Source organism: Aulostomus chinensis, chromosome 14 (assembly GCF_037954235.1).
Source record: "Aulostomus chinensis isolate RoL2024-O1b breed Wild chromosome 14, RoL_Achi_v1.0, whole genome shotgun sequence".
Taxonomy (NCBI): domain Eukaryota; kingdom Metazoa; phylum Chordata; class Actinopteri; order Syngnathiformes; family Aulostomidae; genus Aulostomus; species Aulostomus chinensis.
The window spans coordinates 8000233-8022729 of NC_141333.1; the positions used below are offsets into that span (position 1 = coordinate 8000233).

The following is a 22497-nucleotide window of genomic DNA, read 5'->3' on the forward strand; positions in this document are numbered from 1 at the left end:
GGAAGCGTGCAGCTTTAAAATCACGGTCAAAAACACGTTTAAGGGGCACCTGTCAGTCAACGGCCAAACAATACATCACCCCCTGCTGTTGATTATCTTACAGGTGGTGCCGAGACTGCAGTTTAAACTTTTATAGTTTGAATTATAGTTTGCATGTATTGAAGTGGGGTTGTAAGAGGTAGACGTCCATCTCACGGGTTTTACCTCCAGTAGATGCGGTACAGCGTGACTCCCGTGCAGAGACCAGAAGCAGCGGCAGCTCTGATGGAGTACTGCTGAAAACATTTTTTTTTATCCACCAAACACCTCAGAAAACCCAGTTGTAACATTTTCACCGCTTTAATTTTCCCATCAGTCATTTCTTTGATTGTCAACCTTGACTCTCTACGCATGCCATGCACTGCGGATCAGCTGTTTGAACCAGTGAGCGCCGCTATGGAGTAATGCAGCGCACAGTATGCTAGGAATAAGAAGAAAAGCTTTGGACGAAAACTGGAGAGCCAATAGAACGAGCTTAGTAAAATCATCGTCATCTTCCGCTTATTCCTAGGGGGGGCTGGAGCCTATCCCAGCATCTACGGCCGAGAGGCGGGGTTCACTCTGGACAGGTCACCAGTCCAGAGCAGGGCCAACATACAGAGACGAACAACCATTCACACTCACAGTCACACCTACGGTCAATTTAGAGTATCAATCAGCCTCGTCCCCTCTTGATGTCTTTGGACTGTGGGAGGAAGCTGGAGTACCAGAGAGAACCCACGCAGGCACGGGGAGAACATGGAGACTCCACACAGAAAGATCCCGCGCCCGAGCCAGGACTCAAACCCAGAACCTTCTTGCTGTGAGGCCACAGTGCTGACCACTGCACCACCGTGCAGCCTCGCTTCGTAAAGTGAACTATTCAAAATATTGAGTAAATGAATAATGGCTTTTTTTTTACTTTAGCTGGATAAAAGACATTTTTCAGTAGTAGCCTGTACTGCCTCTGTCAGCATCTTTGCACAGACGACGCTGTGACTGGAGGTAAGGCACGTACGATGGATGATTACCTCATACAACCCCACTTTCATAAATCTGAGATAGCACTTTAAGCTATTTTTAAATGCTACTACTGAAGCTTTGACGTACAAGTCAAAAATATTCCCTTTGTTCTATGGTAGTGTAAAATAGCCCCTCCATTTATCAAGTTTTATATTTAGCTGCAGCTATAGTAGGCACAGGTCTTCAGTAGCTACCTGCTGTTTCCGGTCCGTGCATGTGGCTTCTTTACTGCAGGTTATTTAAAGTTTTGCAGAAGGTTACTGTCAGCTTTAACAGCATGGATTGTGTTTGCTCTGATTACATTGGCCAGGTTCAATTCAGGGTCATTTTAATCTCAGCGTTGACTTTGGTGTATAAATACAGAGAAATACAATCCACGAGATCAAGTTGGCACGCAGTGTTCCAGACTGTATTCGCTTGCAAATGTTGAGTCCTCACTGCTGACTGTGCATTTACCAACGGGCCTCACAAAAAAAAAAGAAACCTCAACCAAACCTTTTACACATGAATGGAACTGACAGATTGCCAGAAGGAAAGAGTAAAGAAACAGAAGGAGTGATAGAAAGAGTCAGGAGCAGATAGATAGTCGTAAGAAAGGAAAGATAAAGGAAAAGCAAGGAGTGAAATGGGGCAATGTGGTTGGAGGATGGAGAGAGTGCTTTCTGAAAGAGTACCAGCAGGTTTTAGAAATACTGGAAATGCTGTCTTTTTTCTCTCTCTCTCTTGCGCACACAAACACACACACTCACACACAAACACACACACACACACACACCTGCTCTTAGATAGGTTGACCTACATTTTATATGACAGAAAAGATAACCTAGAAAGTCTTTCACCCTTTCAAATTTCACCTTGAATATTCACACCCTTTATGCTCTAACCACGACTATTGTCTGTTCCATCTTCTTAAAACCATGTAGACCTTGACATTTTTTATATTGTGAAGTTGAACGGCCTTGTTCTTTGGGTTTTGGTTTTAGAGGAAAATGTTGGAAACTTAGGGTCTGACATTATCTTTATCCTACTTGTCATTCTCAACAATGCCTTAGAAATGAGGAAAAAGCACAAAGTCAGAAACATGAGTGACCTGCTCCTCCTTCCCTCTGCTAGCCATTCCCCTGCTACCTATGCTACCTTGGTAGCAGCAGGAACCGCTCACCTGAATGCTTTGTAGTTATTGGCTCATCGTGTGGATATGGACTGGTTTTCACAGAAGAGGACCTTAATTGTGACGTTGTTGCATACTGAGCAGCATTCAGAGGTGATACAAAGGCTTACAGCTCACATTTCTGCTGTAATCCATCATGGAGCCGAAGCCTCTATCCCTGTATGGCTCCTCCAAGTGCCTGGAGCTGCATGATGGATGGATGTTGCAGGCCCACCTAGGCTTTATTCCTGTACACGTGTGTGTGTGTGTGTGTGTGTGTGTGTGTGTGTGTGTGTGTGTGTGTGTGTGTGTGTGTGTGTGTGTGTGTGTGTGTGTGTGTGTATCTTCATGTGAAAGGGAGAGGTGAGCTGTCAGCTTGTAGGTAACAGAAGACGTGGGGCTGCATTATTACTGTGATTTCAGCAGAAAGCCTCTGGGAAGGACAGAGGGAGAGAGGAGAAAAGGATGATGGGATAAATTGAAGAAAGGAGAAGAGTCTGAGATATAAAAGGATGATGAAGGAAGGGGGAGGGATGAGGGAGATGAGGGGAGGGGAGACAGTAGAGACATGCAGGAGGGGCTGATGGGAAATTAGATGAAGGCTGTGATGAGGTGAAGTGGTAGAGGAGAGTTTAGATTGGTTTTGCTCGTTTGGTTGGTTGCTGTTGGAAACATATCTTCAACTGCAAGAAAGGAGTCTATTTATCCAAGAGCACAATGTAAGATCCACAGGTAACTTATTGTTCTTTCTAACCAACAGTCCAAACCCCAAAGAAATTCAATTAGCAAATGCAATAAAATGTAGTCTGCAAATCTTCATATTTATGATGTTGAAACCAGTTCGTTGAGGTTCTACCTTCTCTAGTATGAAAGCATACCTGAAGCCAAGGCTGAAACGTCACCTTTTATGTGACAATTAATCACTACAAGCGCTTTATTTTTCCTTTTTTGTCTGTTGTCGTTTTCAAATTAAAAGTACTTATCACTCTTTCAGCGTTTAACCATCGTCCTTGTTTTATTTTCTGTAGCGTCATGTGTCTTTAAAAATTGATGTCATAATTAACCACAGATTAACTTTCCTGGTGACTGCGGATGAAATATGGCTTGATTTCTATTCATACATCACATGAATAGATCTTTTAGATCGATCTATCTGAAGAACAGGAAGGACCAGATTCATCTGCAAGTTAAGGCCTGATCTGAGTAATGAGGATAAATGAATTCAGACAGACTGAGGATATGAAGAAGGTGGATTGTAGTTTCAAGTTGCCGCTTGGTGATTCTGCAGTTTGCTGCGAGGTGCTGAGGAGATGGGACTGACGAAAGCAGTGAAGCCCGAGTTTGGAGGAGGAACGCGGAGCTTCTCCTGTGAGGAAGACTACATCTATGAGAACATCGAGAGCGAGCTGTGCTTCTTCACCTCGCAGGTCTGTGTCAGCACATTAACATCCATGTGAAGGTTAAAAACATGACCTGACATGACTCTCATCTTCTACCACAGGAGAGGCAGAGCATCATTAGATACTGGCTGCATAATCTACGTGCCAAACCTGGGGAGGTGCTGCATAACATCAATTTCCTGGAGGGTCAGCCAATCAGTAAGCTGCATAACTTCTCATTTTGGTATTACTAAATGGTAGATTTGTCTTTAATGAGAAATAAAAATCATTGGCTGGTTTGGAAACAGTTAACTTGTGTTTTCCGAATAGAAATGTAGTTGACGGTTGAAGTTTGATTTTGTTTACTGCAGGCTAAAGCTTTGTTACCTGTGTCTGCCTTTAGATTTTACACCAAATTATATGGATTGTGAGTCAAATGTTCTTTGCCTGATTATCTCTTCGTAGTCCCGGAGCTGAGGGCGCGAGGAGTGATCCAGCAGGTCTTTCCTCTCCATGAGCAGAGGGTCCTGAGTCAGCTGATGAAATCTTGGGTTCAGGCTGTTTGTGAGAAGCAGCCCTTAGGTTTGTAGAACAGTAGACACACTAGGTAGATGCACATTCACATACTATTACAATCAAGTACTCTCGTGTGTTAATTTGTCATTTTCAATGGCTTCCAGACGACATCTGTGACTACTTCGGGGTGAAGATTGCCATGTATTTTGCCTGGCTGGGTTTCTACACCACGTCTATGTTGTATCCTGCCGTGATCGGCTTCGTGTTGTGGATGCTCACTGAGTCTGACCAGGTGAGGACGGTAGCTCTCATACAGCATACATACAGTATCTTAAATGTGCAGCATACCGTGTCTGCATGGACTGCAGCGTTGCTGTTGTGTTTCAGACAAGCCGTGACATCTGCTGCGTGGTGTTCGCACTGTTCAACGTGGTGTGGGCCACTTTGTTTCTGGAACGATGGAAAAGAAGGGGGGCGGAGCTGGCATACAAGTGGGGGACACTGGACACACCTTCTGAATCGCTGGAGGAGCCACGTCCTCAGTTCCGGGTCAGAAATATTCGAGCTTTGAGTCCTTCATCCCTCTCTTTCCTCCACTAGGGGCTCTTTCATGCTTCTGTCTTGGTCTCTGCAGGGAGTCAAGCGCTGCAGCCCCATAACAGGATGTGAGGAGTTCTACTATCCTCCTTGGCGGAGACGTGTGTTCAGGTGGCTGGTCAGCTTGCCCATCTGTATTCTCTGTCTCTGTTTTGTCTTCCTGGTCATGCTCATCTGCTTCGAGCTACAGGTCAGTCAGCTGTCAACATCTGCTTTAGGTCACCTGCTTGTATGAATGTAGTCGTTTTGATGGTCAGAGTCTTGACTTTACATTTGTTCATTTCAGTGTCACTGAATTGAAATATTACATGAACACTCAAACTGCTCTTTGAGTCAACCAGTGGCTGGTAAATGCATATGGATGATGTTTAATTTCAAGGTAGTGAAGTAAAAGCACTTGCTTAATTTTAAGGAGGTCTCATTGAATGACTAAAAATAGTCTCAAAAACATAAATTGCAAGTCTCCTTCAAAAAGCTCCAGGGCAAACCTAGAGCTAAACTGAATGGGCGATATTTGTTTGAAAGGACCCTCACATTTTCAGGTTTTCATCAAGTATTTCCTAATTTTAACTGAGACCATTTTTACTCAGTCCTCCTAAAGATTTAACAGAAACAATGTTTACTATTTACCTTCCCTCCAGAGCTCCTGCCTCATTTGCTGGCAGCAGAAACACATCGTATGGTTCACTTTTGTCAGCTTGCTGGAAATACAAGTTGAACGTGGATATTCAGAGAAGAACATGGGGGAAAGAGTGCAAACCTGTATTCAGTGCCGTTTTACTCCGGGTGTTGTAAGACCCCAATCTCTCCTTTTTATCCTCTTTTCTTCCACCTGCCTAGGAGCGACCTCAAAAGGAAAAGAAGCCCAGTTCATTGTGATTGTACCTTCAGATCAAATCAAACTAACCAAAGCTGCTTTTCTTTTTTTCAGGTCTTGCAGCTCCAATTTCTAAAATGTATCTGCTTTGCTCAGAGAGCACCACTGCCATGTAAATATGTTTTTTTCACTTGCAGGTGATGAATAATAAGCTCCCATGTTGTGTCTCTGCAGGAGTTTGTGATGGGGATCAAGGAAATGCCAAGGCTAGCTCGCTTCATCCCCAAAATCATGCTAGCTATCACTGTGACTGCATGTGACGAAGTGTACAGGAAAATTGCCTGCTGGCTCAATGACATGGGTAAGAGTGCAGCTTCTACACTCATCCAGATCTATGTTTCCATAAAGAGTAAGGCATCGAATACCGCAGCATGCAGTTGCTGAATGAAATAGATATGAAAGATAGTTATTTTCATCAGAATAATCTGTGGGTGCTTAAAATCTCATGTAGCTGCTCGTTGATCATTTCAGCTGTTACAAAGTGCTTCAGTAAATGATGATTACTGTTGTTTCCACAGAAAACTATAGACTCCAGAGTGCCTATGAGAAAAATCTCATCATCAAAATGGTTCTTGTGAGTGACCCTTCATTTCATAATCCTGCGCAGCTAATTTGCAATCACATTTTACAAACAATTTGATTCTGCCTTACAATAATCTTCTTTTCCAGTTTCAGTTTGTAAATTCATATCTCAGCCTTTTTTACATTGGATTCTACCTCAAAGACATGGAGCGGCTGAAAGAGGTAAGAAGCTTCTCTACCCACTCAAATGTTTCTCTGTGACACATTACACACTTCTCAGTCATTATTCTCAGTCATTCTTTTCTCTCTCTGCTTTAACTCATTTACCTCCATAAACATCCATTCCTACGTCTACCATTTCAACCATCTTTGTGGAAGATGCTGCTGGTGTTGTCTCTCTATGGGAGTCTGGTGAGGCAGGTCCAGGTCAATGTGATGCCCTACCTCTTCCTCAAGATCCACATGTTTATGGGCACTTTTCCTTCCTACTTCAGGACTTTACTCATATCCAAAGTATGACTCCAGGATATGTCTAATCAGGGAGGTTGCAGGTCGATTTCCGTCATCTGCTTGCATGACCCTGTCACCTGCTTTGTATAGAAATATTATGGAATGTCGACTGTCTCTGTGTGAGTAAAGCTTGAATCTCCTAACTCTGCAGCGTCATTACTCAGTCGTCGTTTTTTTGTTGGTTAGTGACTCATTTGACGGGATCAAGCTGGGGATGTGGCAGCAATGCACCTGATCACACCTCAGTTAAAGACCAGCAGCTAGTGGGTACTGGGCAGCAAAATACTGCATCCGTCAGAAACTAGTTCTGCAGTTCTCACTGCTTTTGCACAGGTTGTTTTCACTTGGATTTTTTATGTCAGGAGATGATACAAAAATGAAAACACACTTATGACTGTTATATTCTGTTTCTGAAAGTAATGCGTTGCATGTTACACAAACTTTAACAACAGTTGTTCTGTGACTTATCAAGTGTTGTTAAAGTTTTCAAATTAGCATGTTACCCTAAAACAACCCACCCAAATATAATATAATGAACAAGCAACGGTGAGCTTTATCACTCAGATGGAGGACGTAGATCTGGACTTTGTATCGGTACCTTCAACCAATGACAGAGTCAGAATTTTTCCTTTTTCCTTCTCCTAGCCAGTGCTAGTGAGGACATAAAGATGTCGACAGTGAACATGTCAACATCCACTAAAATTTCTGTGAGTGGTGTAAATCCTAAAGGTGGGATTGACCCTGAGCTGACGGCGGTCCTGCTTGATATGATGTCATAAGGAGAGAAATCTGAACGGGACTTTTTAAGCTGATTTTCTGAAAATGTAGCAAACAAAAAGACAGATGGTCTCTGATAATGTTGGTTTCTGCAGGCACAGCATAGAGGAAAAAAGTCCCAGCATGCGTGTTGCATAGGTGACCTTGAAAATGAGCATCGGTGATGTTAGAGACATCTGGTAATGGTGGTATTTCGGAGTGGACCTGAATTACTTGCTCAGAAGTTCATGGAAATAGATGCGTTTTGTGTGTGTGTGTGTGTGTGTGTGTGTGTGTGTGTGTGTGTGTGTGTGTGTGTGTGTGTGTGTGTGTGTGTGTGTGTGTGTGTGTGTGTGTGAAATTGGTGGGAACTTATTACTGACAGCAACAAATTAGTTGTGCTGTCCCTCAGGTTTTTAAAGGATATCGAATCACTGGTTTAGTCAAATATTGACGAGGGTTGACTTCCCTGCCCACCGCAGAAATCACCCCCCCGGGACTGAACGTAGTGTTTCTTATTGCCTGTTTCTGTCAGTGCAGTTTCTGTGAATTGATTTTGCTGATACAGCTGTCATCATTCATACCTCATTTTCTCACTTTGCTATTTTCTGTTACTCTCTCAGGCACTACGCCACCTCATTGAATCTGTTACAATCTGTTAACATCACCTGTCTTCTCATGTCTGGAGTCCCAACCAATAAAATCATGCTTGCACACCTATCTGTCACAGTAAATGCACAAGTTAGTCAGTCCACTTACAACTGATTTGCCGTGCAATAGTAAAAGCAGTCTCTGATGAGTCTTAGTCACTCAGGTTGTTGTATATTCAGGTGCTAGGCAATGGTAGCCGGACTAGTTTGAGTTTCTTAATCTAATAGCCCTCTCAAGGCTTCTTAGACACAATAAAAAATGCTAAAATAAATGTACAATCGGGACACGACCCCCTTTTTGTGTCTAGCTCATTTTAAAAGTGTAAAAAGAAACATTAAGCTGCCTTAAACATGACAAAAGCCTGGACAAACGCTGCAGAAATACTGGCCCAGTACTGGACTGAAACGAAAACCAGCAGGTGTTGTCTGCCCAATTCTGCCAATGTCTGACTGATCTTTGCTGACTGTTCCAGTAGGTAACAGTGAGAGAACGATCTGTGTCCGTCACTATCTCCTGTTGTTGATTGAAAATAACACCGTGTATGTACTTGCCAGGAAATCACTACGCCTTGCACGCTGAAATATGTATAGTGCATATTGAAAGATTATTTGTCCACGGATTAAAACCAATAGAATGAGCTTTGTGATGTCATAATAGTTGAAATGTGCAATCTGGATTCATGTTAAAGGGCAGGAGAAAGAGTTACTGCTCATTTTTTAAGGCTAATTGTAGTTGCTACTTCTATGGCCTTAATTTAGAATCAGTGTTTTATTTCTGTGATGTAAATTTTGCAAAGGTTTAAGAAACCCGGGCAGTCGGTTGATCTGACAGGTGTAAACCACTGTATTTGGAGGTGGATCTGAAATTGATCCCAGCCTGAAAACATTAATCCCTCATTGCACTGAAAAAACTGATAGTGCAAGTAGAGTGAGTTAAAACCGAACAAAGTCTGCAAATCCAAGTCTTTGTTTGCTTATGACTGATTGGAGGTACACGGCTGCTCCTGTTACTAACATGAGCCACACATGGCTAACCTGTTGCTTTTTGAACAGTTTAGGTTTATTGTCAGGCAGAAAGACAACATTCCTTTCATTTGTTCTGTTTCTTCGTCAGATGCTGGCCACTCTGCTCATCATCCGCCAGTTCCTTCAAAATGTGAAGGAGGTGCTGCAGCCTTATCTGTATGAGCGCCACAAGCTTGGTGAGCTTACACTGCGAGCCGTGTGGGATTTGCTGCTCTCGGTGCTGCTAAAATATGCCCGGCTGGCAGCTGGAAAAGCCCAGGCCTCCCCTACTGACCAGGCCCTGCCAGGACCTGGCCTAAGGGGCACCAGACCTGGGGTGGGGCAGCCGGACAGAAGGTCACACTCATTATTTCTTACAATTATCAGTTAAAAAAAAGAAGCAATAATAGTTTTTGCACTTGTGATTCACATCAGTTACATCTGAGTCAATGTGTATGACCTTGCCTTCTCTCAGGGAAAAGAAGTGTTTGAACGGAGGGTGCGGGGTGCCTGATGAAGAGGAGGGAGGAGAGAGGGACGAAGCTGACAGCGGGAGGTTCAGTGAAGGAGAGACGGAGGAGGAGAGTCTGATTGACTGCGGTTTGAAGCTGAGGAAAGTCAGCTTCATAGAGAAGGTACACTGCAATTATTGTGACCAATAGTTAACATGTGATAATGATAGTGGCAATGATGCTGTTCAGTGTCTCTGTGGCTGACGCTTATCCATTTTGTTGTTGTTAAGGTGGACAGGAGGCCGGCCTGCAGCGGCCCCCCCATGGACAATAGTTTCCTGGAGGAAGGAAGCCCAACGATGGTGGAGAAGGGAATGGACCCCGCCTCTGTGTTTGAAATGTGCGATGATGAGGATGATAATGGGATCCATGATGTGAAGGAGTCAGGTGGAGGAGGGACGGATGGAATCAATGCTACTGCCAGTGCCGGTGCTGCCTCGCCGCCCTCTGGGTCTGACAGCAGCACGTCGCTGCGACACAGAAGAAGAGGCAGAAGCGCCGAGAGGGCTGAACCTAAAACCAAGAGGGAATCATGGATCGACCCCCCTGAGGAGAGAGAGAGCACCACGCTCACGCAGGCTGAGATAGAGAACTGCATGCAGACTTATGAGGTACCACAAAGAAATAGAGTTTGTCTTTTAAAACGGTTACAGTTCACAAAAAGTAGAAGAAGAAATCCGCTCTCTTACCTCCAGTCTTTCCCTGCTGTAGATGGTAGTCACCATGGTAGGACTATTTCATACTGTCCTTACCAATACCCGGGCCCTATAGATACTGTGTGTATTTGCCCAGTATTTAAACATCATTAAGCCTTTGGCAGAAGAAAATAGTTGTTGTTTTTTTACAACATTTCTTTTAGTTTATCCTGATGTCAGATCCTGGACGCTGGCTGATATTCATATTTACAGTATCACTGGAATTTTGATTTGTGAACGAAATTCTTCTTCAGGTTTTTTTTTTTTTGCCAGCTTAATTGGTATTGTTTAGTCTTTGATGCTGGGGAGGATTTAGTGTTAATGTTTTTAGATCAATAGGCCTCGCTGATGAAATGCCTCTTCGTTGAAACTTTCTTCCTCACTGTGGTTTTACAGACAGGAAGCAAAGATGCTGACTTTTAGTAGCTCTTTGCTCTTGATATCTTGTAACTAATGTCCTGTCCGAGTCTAAATTTAGTGCTAAAAAATCCTATTATATTTAAGAACATTTCATGAATGAGACCCTTTGTTTGTTTGTTCTTTGCAGCTTTGACTATTACCATTCCTACATTGACAGTTGTATCATCACTGCAAAAAAATGCAGTGAAATAATGGGATGAAGTATTAAATCATTCACTTTGGATGCCTTTGAAAAATTGAATGTAAAATAGAAATGTACAGCAGCACGTCTTGACGTTGAAAAGGCTGATACAATTATAATGCATCAGAGAGGAAACACTGGCGTGTGCTTCCTCAAAGTATTTTGCTACTGTTTGGCATCTTTGGGTTCTGATTTGAACAGAAGAAATGCAGTCTTGACTTGTCACTGCTAAGAGCGGTGAGTGACTCTGTATAACTGCTGTAACAACACGCGATGCCTCTGTTAGGACACTTTCCAGGACTACCAAGAGATGTTTGTCCAGTTTGGCTACGTGGTGCTATTCTCCTCAGCCTTCCCTCTGGCGGCCATGTGTGCTCTCATCAACAACATCATCGAGATCCGCAGTGATGCCTTTAAGCTCTGCACTGGTCTGCAGAGACCCTTTGGTCTCAGAGTGGAGAGCATCGGCCAGTGGCAGGTCAGACGCACGTTTCTCTCCTGTTCACAGGTGCCACTGGAGGCTTTTCCTGCTTTATGTGAAACCTGAGCTGAAAAAAAGAGAAACTGCTGTTGTTTACCTGTATAGCACTGCTAAGAAGTAGCAAAGCTAAACCTGTGCATTTTTCTTCCTCCCTAGACTGCAATGGAAGCCATGGGTCTGATTGCCATCATTGTCAATTGTTACCTGATTGGTCAGTGTGGTCAGCTGCAGCGTCTCTTCCCGTGGCTCAGCCCTGAGATGGCCATCATCTCCATCGTCATCCTTGAGGTACTGCGGCGTGCTGCTGCTAGCACGTCTGAGGTGCTTAGAGCGGCGCTTTTCCAAACTTTTTCTCTGAACACCAGCAATTTCAACATCACTCTTTAAAAAAAAAAAAAAAAAAAAAGCACAGCAAACAGAAAATGTGCAGACAGGTTTACTACTGACATCCTGCTAAGGATGCATGGTAGATGATGAGCAGAAATAGATATAAATATCAAATGTTGCAGGTTTTTTTTGTTGCTTTTACCCCGACACATTGTCTCCAGTCTCTCGTAATCAGATCACCATGTAATCATCAAGTGATCTTAGACTAAAAATGTAAGACGATACAGTGCCTGGAGACATTCTCCAGCCCTCAACTTTCATGAAAATGGTAGTTTTCGTGTCGTACTGCTGACAGACACATTGACGTAATTAGACGCAGGTGAAAACTTGACCTCCTTGCCACAGTAATGTAGCTCTCAAGTGAGTTATCATTTTGTTCAAGCCTCGAGAGTCAAATTGAAGCTTTCTATGTTTCTCCGACAGTTGTAAGACATTTAGAGTTTAGCTCTGTCAGCTCTACAAGGTAAACAGCCTGCAGCTCTGTCTGATAAAGAAGTCGAGTGTATCACAGGGAGAATGAACCGCCATAAACGTTTTACCTGTATTATTTTAACAGACTTGTCATGAAAGTATACCCTGATGGCAGGTGGTGAAAGTACATACACACACACACACACACACACACACACACACACACACACACACACACACACACACACTCACACCCAAGTGGAAGCACTGACACAACCTAAAAGTACAGGCTCATAAATGTACTAAAAAGTAAAAAGTAGAGTTTTAACACTCTGTTTAACCTATGTATATTTAGTATTAATGCTGTCTATCTGCAGCACTTCGCCATCCTCCTGAAGTACATTATCCACGTGGCTATTCCTGACATTCCTACCTGGGTCCGGGAGGAGATGGCTAAACTGGATTATCAGCGCAGGGAGGCCTTCAAGGTAGGAGACTACGTAGGACATCCAGATTTGAAGTCAGCAACGAAGTATGAAGATTTATTCTGACAGAAAAAAACCTTATTAGTGAACTGTGCTGCTGTGTTATTTCAGTACTGCAGTTTTATGGAGTAAGTGATTGTTTTTTATCTCTAAAGACATAAAAAAATAAGTACCAATAAACAGCAGAAATATTTAAAACAAAACCTAAAAAAAAAATATATATATATATATATATGCATAACATAAAATAACGTGTTTGAATGTCTGAAAAGGATAGTAAAATCTATTAACTCATTTAATCCTACACGTTCTCCACTAATTTTATGTGTCTATATTTTAACTCCCTTCCCCCCCCCAATACACATGCATTCCTTTATTCATGTAAACACAAATACAGTTAATTCCTACACGTACATATACAAAAACACACATTCTCATCTACACAAAATCAATAACAGGAGCTATTAGAGGAGTCAAACTGTCATGTTTAACATTTTAGTTCCAGATTCTGTTTCGTTGTAAATTCAGTTGCTGTGAAGAACAGCACACAGAGCAGACGAGAGTGTGATGGTCATTGCAGGAGAATGCAGTATTCTTAGGCATCAGTGCAGTATTGTTAGCCGGGCTGGCGCTGATTCTGGTAAATACAATGAATGTTTTACAGAAGCATGAGCGGCAGGCGCAGCAGCATTACCAGCAGCTGCAGAGGAGGAAGAGGGAGGAGGAGGAGAGGCAGAGGCAAGCAGAGCATATGGCTCGCAGGGAGAGGGAGCGGGACGACAGCAAGGGCGACTCCTCTGGGGATCACCACCACGACAAAAGTCACAGCAGCAAATCACGTCCGGGTGGAGGAGGAGGGGGCGGTGGGTCGGACAAGCCCAAGAGACCCAGCTCTCTGCTGGCCAACAACAATGTGATGAAGCTGAAGCAGATCATTCCGCTGCAGAGCAAGTTCTCCTCGGGTGGAGCCCGCTCCCCTCAGTCACCCACCGGCAGCGAACCAAAGCTGCCCGGGTTCCTGAGCTTCAAGTTCCTAAAGTCACCTGAGAATAAGAAGGAATGTGCTGCAGCTTCTTCTGCTGCCACATCGACCACTAATGCCCCAGCGGCAGCATCGTCATCGTCTTCATCATCAGGTAGCAGCTCTCAGGAGCGTTCTCAGTCACCCAGCAAAGCCTTCAACCCTGGGAAACTGTTTAATTTTGGGAAATCTGAGGGGGGGACGTGTGTGAATGGGGCTCCGCTGCCCAGATCCGGAGAAGGGTCATCACAGACGTCCGAAAGACAAGCCTCCAGGTCTGACTTGAACGGCATACCAGACGAGATCCCCTCACCTGGAGGGGAGGGGTCCGAGAATGGACACTCAACAGACTTGGACCCAGCGGGCCCGAAAGTCTAGAAGTTCCAGGGAGAACAAGGCTGTCTTTGCTTGCATCACAACTGGAGAGATGACGCCTTTAGAGTTTGGAGAGGCCTAACCTTCCTTCTGTGCTGTCACGGCCGTCTGATGAAGTACTTGAAGCAGCGAAAGTTGATGTTAGATGATACTGATTTGTTTTTTTTGCTGAGAGACAAAAAACAGGCACCCCCCATCATGATACACACGCACACACAATCATACAAATTCTTCCTTGTCTGCAATACATAAAGAAATGCATGAGCTGCGTTTCTAATATTTTTAAGCCTTTAAAGCAAAAAGCTGTGTTTCTTGATTTCTTCTAGTCAGAAATTGTAAGCATCTCTGTGGGAACTAAGTAGAGGAGGAAGATGGAAAAAAAAAATCAGTAAAAGGATCACCGATTGTATATCAAATAACTACTGAGAGTGTTTTTTTAGCATCTCAAATTATTATTAGATATCTGTTGTTTTTAACTGTAAAGAATTCTCGGGCCCCTCACTTTTATATTTAAAGTGGAAAAAAATGGAAGCAATATAAATCAGTGTTTTAATTACGAGCAGGTCTGCGATTTTTATCACAAAAACCCTACTTTAATAACCCTGATATATCACCAGCTTTATTTTCAAAGCAGAGGTGATGTGCTAAGCTTTGTACACGCATCCTGTGGCTGTAGTTTGACTTACTAAGCTCTTTACTTTCCTCTCAAACTGTCACGCCGGTAGTTTCCCCAAGAGAGTAAAGTGGAAGAGAAAATAAGAAAAGGTAGGTGATTTTTTTTTTTTTTTGGCAGCATGGATGCGTGCTGTTTCTCTCCTTGTTAAAACAGATAGTTCTCCATTCCACACCAACCAGATTTAGCAGAATTAAAGACGTTACATTCTTGCACTAAACCCTTAACGCCCAGCATAGAAGCGTATATCTCCTGCAGGAGAGAGGGTCGACACCAGCCTGCCTCATAACATTATGCAAAAGCTGGATTATTTTTGATTCCCTCCTATCACACAGTACATGCTCCCTGCTCTCAGCAACCAAGATTTTTACTTTGTTGCTCTTATTTTATGTTTTTATTACATGCACCATTTATTGAATTGCTTTAGCAACCAATGGGAATTCCCTTCTTTTTGTTTTTTTTGTTAACCAAAGCGGTGTTTTACGGATTATACTGTTAACCCAAGATGTTGTATGCTCTGTTAGCCATGTACATAATGGTATTCTTCAACTAAATCAACTCCATAATCTCTCTTAATCGGGATTTCACTCCTGCAGGGTCTCCAGAAGGTGGTGCCAGAGGTCATCTGCATAGCCAAGTGTTGTGTTGACGCGTTCGTTTGGGTGTGTGAGGGGAGTTTATGAGCATTTTTGAAAGGGAAAACATCTCAAGGAGAATAGATGATGATGATGATGTTCCAGCAGTTTTCACACTGTTGGTTGAGGTGAAACATTAACTATGCATTTCCACACCACCATCTCTGGCAAGGCAATAACTCTGCAATGTTGTAGACTTACCTGTAATGGGTAATAAATGTAGACCCACCGTCCATCTTGCATTATCTATAGCCAGATTCTATGCACCATGTCTCTGCTACTTTTCTTTGTGGCTACTTGATATTCACTGTCAGTACCAGTGAATGCAGCTCTGTCACTTCCCTGCTGTCTCATGACTCACAATTCAAATAATAATCTCATCAAACAAGTTCCTGCATTTTGCTGCTGCTTCCATCAGTCTAGTGCACCTTTCAACCCCATGCATAAAAGAAAATGTATTGCTGCAGATGTGTTAAAATGTGAGGTTTTCTTACTGATATTAAATGCAATAAGGAAGTAGGACATTGATGTGTGTGATAGAAGTGTCATTTTACTGTCGGTCCGTGTACATTTTATATCTGGACGTTGTTGTGAGGGATGAGAGAAACACACTGTTTAGTGTCTTAGTGGATTCTCACAGCTGCTCATTGCTAAAGGGGCGCATGATGGATGAGGAAGTGTAGCTGAGCGTAGCCTCATCAAAAACCTTCGCAGCATTCGGATTTCAGGTACGAACGTCTCCATGACGCAATGGAATCACTACATCAGATGGAAGTTTGTGTAAAAAGGTGACTTAAGAGAGAAGCATGTGCTATTATTGGTGCAACACAGTGAATCTTTGGTTAGGCCTCGTAGTTCCTCCTTTTTCAGGGAAAATAACATCATGAGCATTAACCAACTTCTTCAGTATTTGCATTTTTTTGGCAGCAGCGACAGCGGGAATATGATTTGTTTTTTAGTTTTTTTCTAAATAAGCTTTGATTGGAGTAAATTAAATATTTGAGCCTGTGTCTGTCAGGCCCTGTAGAGGAAGGGGAGGACAGCAGAGACTCATCAGCTGTCTTAAATTCACCATCAAAGCAACAGCCGTCCTTTGGGTCTTAAACTTAACTTAACAAGGACTATCAAGCACTCTGAACCGAGAGGGAAAGGACTGAGTTGATTCGTTGTACCGTCTTCTAGATTGTAAGAGTGGATGCGAGCAGGTGAGATTCTCACCACAGCTACATTCAAAGCTGACCCTTAACCTCAGAATTTAAGACATCTTCATGGAAGCCTCACTTACTGAACATCATATGCTCTTCCAATGTACCACTGTACAAAAAAAAAATCTTTTAAAGAAAATTCCTGGGAAATTGGACTATTTATTTCTTTTAATTTATTTTGTCATATTTTTGTATGAACGTACGATCTGGAAAAGAGTTAATAAAACTATTTCAAACGCATTTCATGTGTGATTCACTTTTTTTGCTACAAAATCACATTAAATACCCACAAACATTAAAGTGATAATTTGTGTATTATTACCTTTTGATTACTCACAAAGCTGTCTTGTGTTCACCAAGATGTTTTTCCCTCTTGCAGTCAGTTGAATTTCCTTTATGTGCTGAGCGAGGTGATGGTTTGTTTTTAGATCAGTTCGATGAATTTTCGTAAATCTACATTATTGCTTTTAGTAGTTGGTCACCATTACCTTCAAGCTAGGTGACTTGGTCCTCTGCACTCTGGAATCATGAAGTATTGCAGCAGCAGAAAAAAACAAATCCTTCTAAGCGCAAGATACTTATTTGTGAATACTTGAAAGACAAAAATACACATTGGGTAAAATATTGCTTTATTCAATAAAAAGGCTAATGGCCTCTTAATGTAAGGAAGAACCACAAGACCAAAAACCTGTTTCAGTCCAGTTTTATTTCGGCAAAGCTAAAAAGAACATATTTGCTCTAACACACATGAGCTGGGGCAAGGCTAAGGGTGTTGTAGAACAGTCTGAGCAGAAGCATAACGGGAACTTTACGTTTCAAAAACAGACGGGATTATTTACACCGTAGGTAGGAAGATGACGGACCACACTATCAGCCCACATTGCAGCATAGGTATAGAAGGACAGGAGGCTTCGATGTGACTCTGCTGGGCAGTGATAAGAACATTTAAAATAAAAAGAAAGACCAAGCTTTGTCCAGTGTTGTACAGTAGGACTACGATACAAACTGAATCTCGGGAACAAGGCAGGATGGCGTCTGCACTTTGCTGTGCATGCTTATTGTGCATTCTGTGGCTGAAAATGTAACACCCCTTTAAACCAGTGTTCATCAACTCCAGCTCTCAGACAAGAAAGCAAAAGGGTCCAAACCACGATGACAGGTTGTAAGGCCTCTATGTCTAATAATACCTTCCAGAGTCACACACAACTACAACCCCAAACCCCTTAGGTTTTATTACTGGTCTAGAAATATGATGCCCAGCCATGAAAACACCAGCATGCAAGGCAAGACCAAATCCACTTGGCACAAGGGCTACTCTCCTTGAACAAGGTTTTCTATTTTACCCATTTGCATGTATTGTTTTACAAAAAGGCAGACACAAAGATACACCACCGGATAAACCAACTCTGGTACTGGCATTATTTGTACACACATTCGGGTTTTTTTCGCCTTTTCCACGTATTAACATACATGTTCTTCTTCATTATCTGTGCTGTTACCAAGATGTGCGAAACCCCGCCGACAACAGGATTTACGGTAACAACTTTTCACGTCTTTTTCCGAGCTAATCCTTTTCGTGTAAGCCTCACTGAGATCACAGGTGGTGCTGGATGTAAAAATATTTCTCAGAAACACCAAAGAAGACTTATCCTACAAGCACGAGTTCCAGAATAGACAGGAGATATGCATATTCACCATAAACACACACATCTAAGGGTAAATCTGGAAGAGATGCTTCTACTTTGTGCTGTTCTTCACAGTGCATTCTTGGGTCTGTGGATTGAAATATTGTGGAGAAATGTTGCAATGCCCCCATGTGGTTGCAGAGTGGGCAGTGAAACTGAGAGGGTGGGCACTATGGCTGGCAGGAAGCGCATCGCCGTACATAAACAATAACAGTTAGAATAAAAAGTCATACCAGTATGAGAAGGTTTTAGACTTCATCCGCCAAGTCCATCGCTGACCTTAGATCTACTCGTTTCATTCACCTCACATGTAGAGTACAACACACCACAGACACTCACAGCTCTGCATGCATACAAACATATACATGTATTCTAATCAACACAGGAAACAGCCTATACACCCCACCCACCCACTCACACACCACCACCCCCCCAAATTCACATCATTTAATGGCGCTTTTCAATCCTCAAAGCCAAAGTGTCACTGACTGACCGTTTGAGAAATTTTGGGAGAAAATGTTAGTATGAAACTTTCCCAAAACCAGCTTAAGTTTCTTATGAACATTTATCTTTCTGATATTTGACCACACACACACCCACCCACACACACACCCACCCACCCACACACACACACCCACACACACACACACACACACGGTCTTTAGGCCAAAATCAGCTGCTTTGTTGACCCCAAATATGGCAGGAACAGCATCCTGCCATTGTACATAATGGCCCAAAGTCTTTGCTCAGGTGGGATTATACTCACTGTTCTTTGTTTATATTGGCTATGCCCTGTATACACAAACACGCACGCACCCACCCATACACACACGCACGCAGACACACACACGCTTATGAGTCCTCATTCATCTCTTGGCTGTCTGTCCTGGCGATCTTCCTCGGGGGTGCTGGGCTGTCCCCCTCACCTTGCTCCTGTTCCCTTTTCTTTGCAGCATTCTGTTTGACACAAAAGATGACAGCGATAAAGTCAAACAATGTCACACTGATCTAAACATGTTCCTGTTTCGAGAAAAATATATATCACAATATGATACCATATCAAAGATATTGCTACTATAAAAATAAAAACAGCACAAGCTCACCTTTTTATCCCACTGCTGATGGAGGTAACGCAGAAGGATATTGGTTTTCTCTGTTACAATAACTGGAGAGAAAACACAACCAGTGTATTACGAACAAATTGTGTTTAAAGATGCATTCTCCCCAAAAGTCGTACTGGTTTAGCATTGGGAAAAATGTACATCAGTGTAGTAAAATGAAACGGGCATGTTGATGTTGCAATAAATATTCAATCCTAGTTTTGCTCTTTATTTAGAAAATTTGATCATCAATCATAGTCAATATTGACAGCTCTCATGCGTATAGTAGGATCACTTCAACAAAGGTGTTTCTGGTAGTGCAGCCTAACTGAAAACGTGTAGTTTTAACAGACTATTCTCTTACAGGTTTGACCACAAATTTGCTACTCACTCTGTTCCGAGGGGTATTCACGTGTTGGCAGGTAAACAGAAGGCCTCCGATTCTGTAGAGTAGGACAGTTAGAGGGTGTGAACCACAGCTGGGCATGTTTCCATTTGCTTTATCATGCATTTGACAGGAGAAGGAGGGAACTATGATCAACAGTTTACATGGTCTGTCTTGGTGTGAGCAGATAAATAATTATGAAGTCTACTTACGGAAGCTTTACAAACGGAGTCTGCATGAAACCTGCTGAAGTTGCTCTTATTATAGACAGGGAGTCCTTTCAAGAAATCAGCCTATGGGAAGAGGATGAGGTGACCAGTTAATCCCAAGATAGATCAATAGCTTTTCAAGCTTTTAGATATCTTAGCGACTCTTCTTTTAGTACATACTCATTTCTGATACTCCCCTGCAGTAGGAGTAAAAGAAAACCCAACCCTTGCTCCCCTCAAACACACAGTATTTTCTGAATATTACCTTTGTGTATATTGTTAGCAGCCTACAAATGGTTAACTGCTTTAAAAGGAACATGCCACCCTTTTGGGACACACGCTTATTGTCCATCCTTCGCTAAGTCAGAAAAGAGGATGGACACCCTTCTCTCTTTTGTGAGTACAATAGGTGCTTGAGAATCCAGCAGAGATGGGCTGGGACCTTGTTAGCTTAGCACAATGCATGGCAGAGAATGGGAAGTATAGAATGCTTTTCTCTCTAAATCATTCTTCGCGAAAGTCATTGTAACCATTTCAAATTATGACATACTATAACTTACGAATCAGAAACAAAGTCGTAACCACCCGCCTGATCAAAAACACTAGGTGAGGTCATTTCATACAGCACCTCAAAAATCCCAAAGTCAATTCAGCCAACAAAGCAAAAGATCATTTGACAACCAGCAGAGCAACAGCTGCGACTTTTTTGACATATGCATGCTAATACTTCCCACCCACTTCCACCAGCTACGTTAAGCTAACTAGCAATCAGTTTCCAGCACCCTGCAGTGCGCGTGCACACACACACACACATATACGCACATTTCTGTCTTTACTAACAATCTATTCTATTCTACAGCACTCATCAACAAGCAGCAACAACCAGCTCAATCCAGTAGTACCTGACAAGGCAGAGGTGAATTTATTTCTGAGTTACTAATTTTAATGTTGTGGATGTTATTACTTGATTCCCCATTTTTAATGCTTGTTATTAGTATGGCATGTTCAAAACTTACATATATGCAGTCACATATCTATGTCTTGTGCCTTGGACACACCACGGTCCTGCCTTGTTGACTGTAACCATGCACTGTTACACAAATCAAACTGTCCTCAAGGACAATAGAATCTGTTCCATATTTTAATTACAAAGCACCACAAATAAACATCTGATGACACCACCAAAGAGCTTTCTAATAGTCCTCTGCACATTACAAATAAGAGGAGCGTGGCGAGGAACACAGATGGAGAGTTTGCTCTAAATGACCGAGTCAGAACTGGGCGTTCCCTCATCTTCACCAGCCGCGAACGCTGAGTGGCCTGCTGCCCTCCATGCGATGTCCCCATTAACCTCCCAACTGGAGGCGATGATATCAGATTAAGTGTAACAGCAAGTGGTTTCAAATTAGACCCCAGCAGCTCTGAGTTCAGGACTATGCCGGGTTGGCCTCGGTGAATGAGTGCCAACAGCAGAGGCAGATGTGGCTAGCAGCTACCGGTTCCTTTGCGACTGTGTATCAGGCTACGGTTAACTGCCCGGTGTTGGGTCAGATGGAAATGGTACCTTCTCCATGATGATTGCAGAATTTCACAACGTCCAAACGCCGACTGAAGAACTTGATTCTAGACTTGATCTGCTTTGCTGGTCGTGATTGCTGGCAGTTCTGAAACTGGGCTCTGCTAGCAACGCTAGCTGACTAGGTAGTTAGCCGACACAGCTAGCCTGTCGAGTGGCTCTTGCCACAGAAAACAGTGACCTTCACACGCAAGTAGTTATTTCCATTCTAGAGTCCAGTATCAATAGAAGAGCGATACCACACAAAAATATCCTAAGTTGACATTGCATGAGTTAGCAAAACTAGCCGGTACACAGCACCTCTTCTGCTAGCATGACGGTAGCGATGCTCGCAAGGCCACGCCCCTAAGCGCCCATTGGTCTGATTTTGCTCTCACATGTCTACGGTTTGCTCCAACAGCCAATCAGGAAACATATTAAAAGTTCCACATTTTTCTCGACATTGAAAAGCGGTTTTTCGTTTGCCACACGATGAGCTTCACAATTACACCTCTCGGTTTCTGAAAGCCTTTCGACCACATGCTCGTAATTTGACCCTTTTGAAACTGAATGCAACATAATTTCACTCAGATCCAGGATATAAAGATGAGGAAAATATTAAACACATGCAGACATTCACATCCTGGGGGGTTAATGACAGGTGTAAAGATTTCTTTTTGTTTTTCTTTTTGAGGAATGATGAGGTGAATTTACGGTCAACGAGTAATCCTTGAACGGTTATTTACAGGTTTATGTCAAATTCATGCAACCAAAGAAAGTTACGTTACCTAAGCATTGGTCCACTGATTAGTGATGTTCCTAAAAAGCAAAATCCATTGATATTATGGTCCAAACAAGGACAGAGACATTGTTATAAACATACAAAGCTATCATAATTAAATTCACGATTTTAAAATAATTGGGGCAGATCTTTGTCAAGGTATTACTGATCATTTTATCAAGGACTTTTAGTTACTCTGGAGAAATGTGGTATTTGGCTTCCATACATATTCTAGGGGAAATTCAAATTAGAATCAATCTGAGACAAAAATCTTTGAAGCTAAATGTAAAAAAAAGAA

At 42.6% G+C, this 22497-nt stretch overlaps 2 protein-coding genes across 3 annotated transcripts in view; one reads left to right on the forward strand and one right to left on the reverse strand.

The window, feature by feature from the left end:
- ano8b (anoctamin 8b) overlaps positions 1-16718 on the forward strand; it is a 38155-nt gene extending 21437 nt beyond the window's left edge. For both annotated transcript variants that reach the window (XM_086224709.1, XM_086224710.1), the window contains exons 4-19: positions 3480-3618; positions 3693-3789; positions 4036-4152; positions 4251-4378; positions 4474-4635; positions 4721-4873; positions 5735-5861; positions 6079-6134; positions 6230-6304; positions 9113-9360; positions 9479-9638; positions 9746-10126; positions 11098-11289; positions 11449-11580; positions 12468-12578; positions 13240-16718. In XM_086224709.1, coding sequence (XP_086080835.1) covers positions 3480-3618; positions 3693-3789; positions 4036-4152; positions 4251-4378; positions 4474-4635; positions 4721-4873; positions 5735-5861; positions 6079-6134; positions 6230-6304; positions 9113-9360; positions 9479-9638; positions 9746-10126; positions 11098-11289; positions 11449-11580; positions 12468-12578; positions 13240-13974 — 3013 coding nt within the window. In that variant the 3' untranslated portion in view covers positions 13975-16718. The remainder of the gene's footprint in view (positions 1-3479; positions 3619-3692; positions 3790-4035; positions 4153-4250; positions 4379-4473; positions 4636-4720; positions 4874-5734; positions 5862-6078; positions 6135-6229; positions 6305-9112; positions 9361-9478; positions 9639-9745; positions 10127-11097; positions 11290-11448; positions 11581-12467; positions 12579-13239) is intronic.
- Positions 16719-18612: 1894 nt separating this feature from the next.
- Positions 18613-21779, reverse strand: dda1 (DET1 and DDB1 associated 1). Its single transcript, XM_086224053.1, has 5 exons — positions 21428-21779; positions 19867-19947; positions 19661-19712; positions 19273-19334; positions 18613-19126 (listed from the first exon to the last, which is right to left on the reverse strand). Exons 1-5 carry the CDS (start codon positions 21434-21436, stop codon positions 19022-19024), a joined length of 309 nt encoding a protein of 102 aa, XP_086080179.1. The 5' UTR covers positions 21437-21779; the 3' UTR covers positions 18613-19021.
- Positions 21780-22497: the final 718 nt, after the last annotated feature.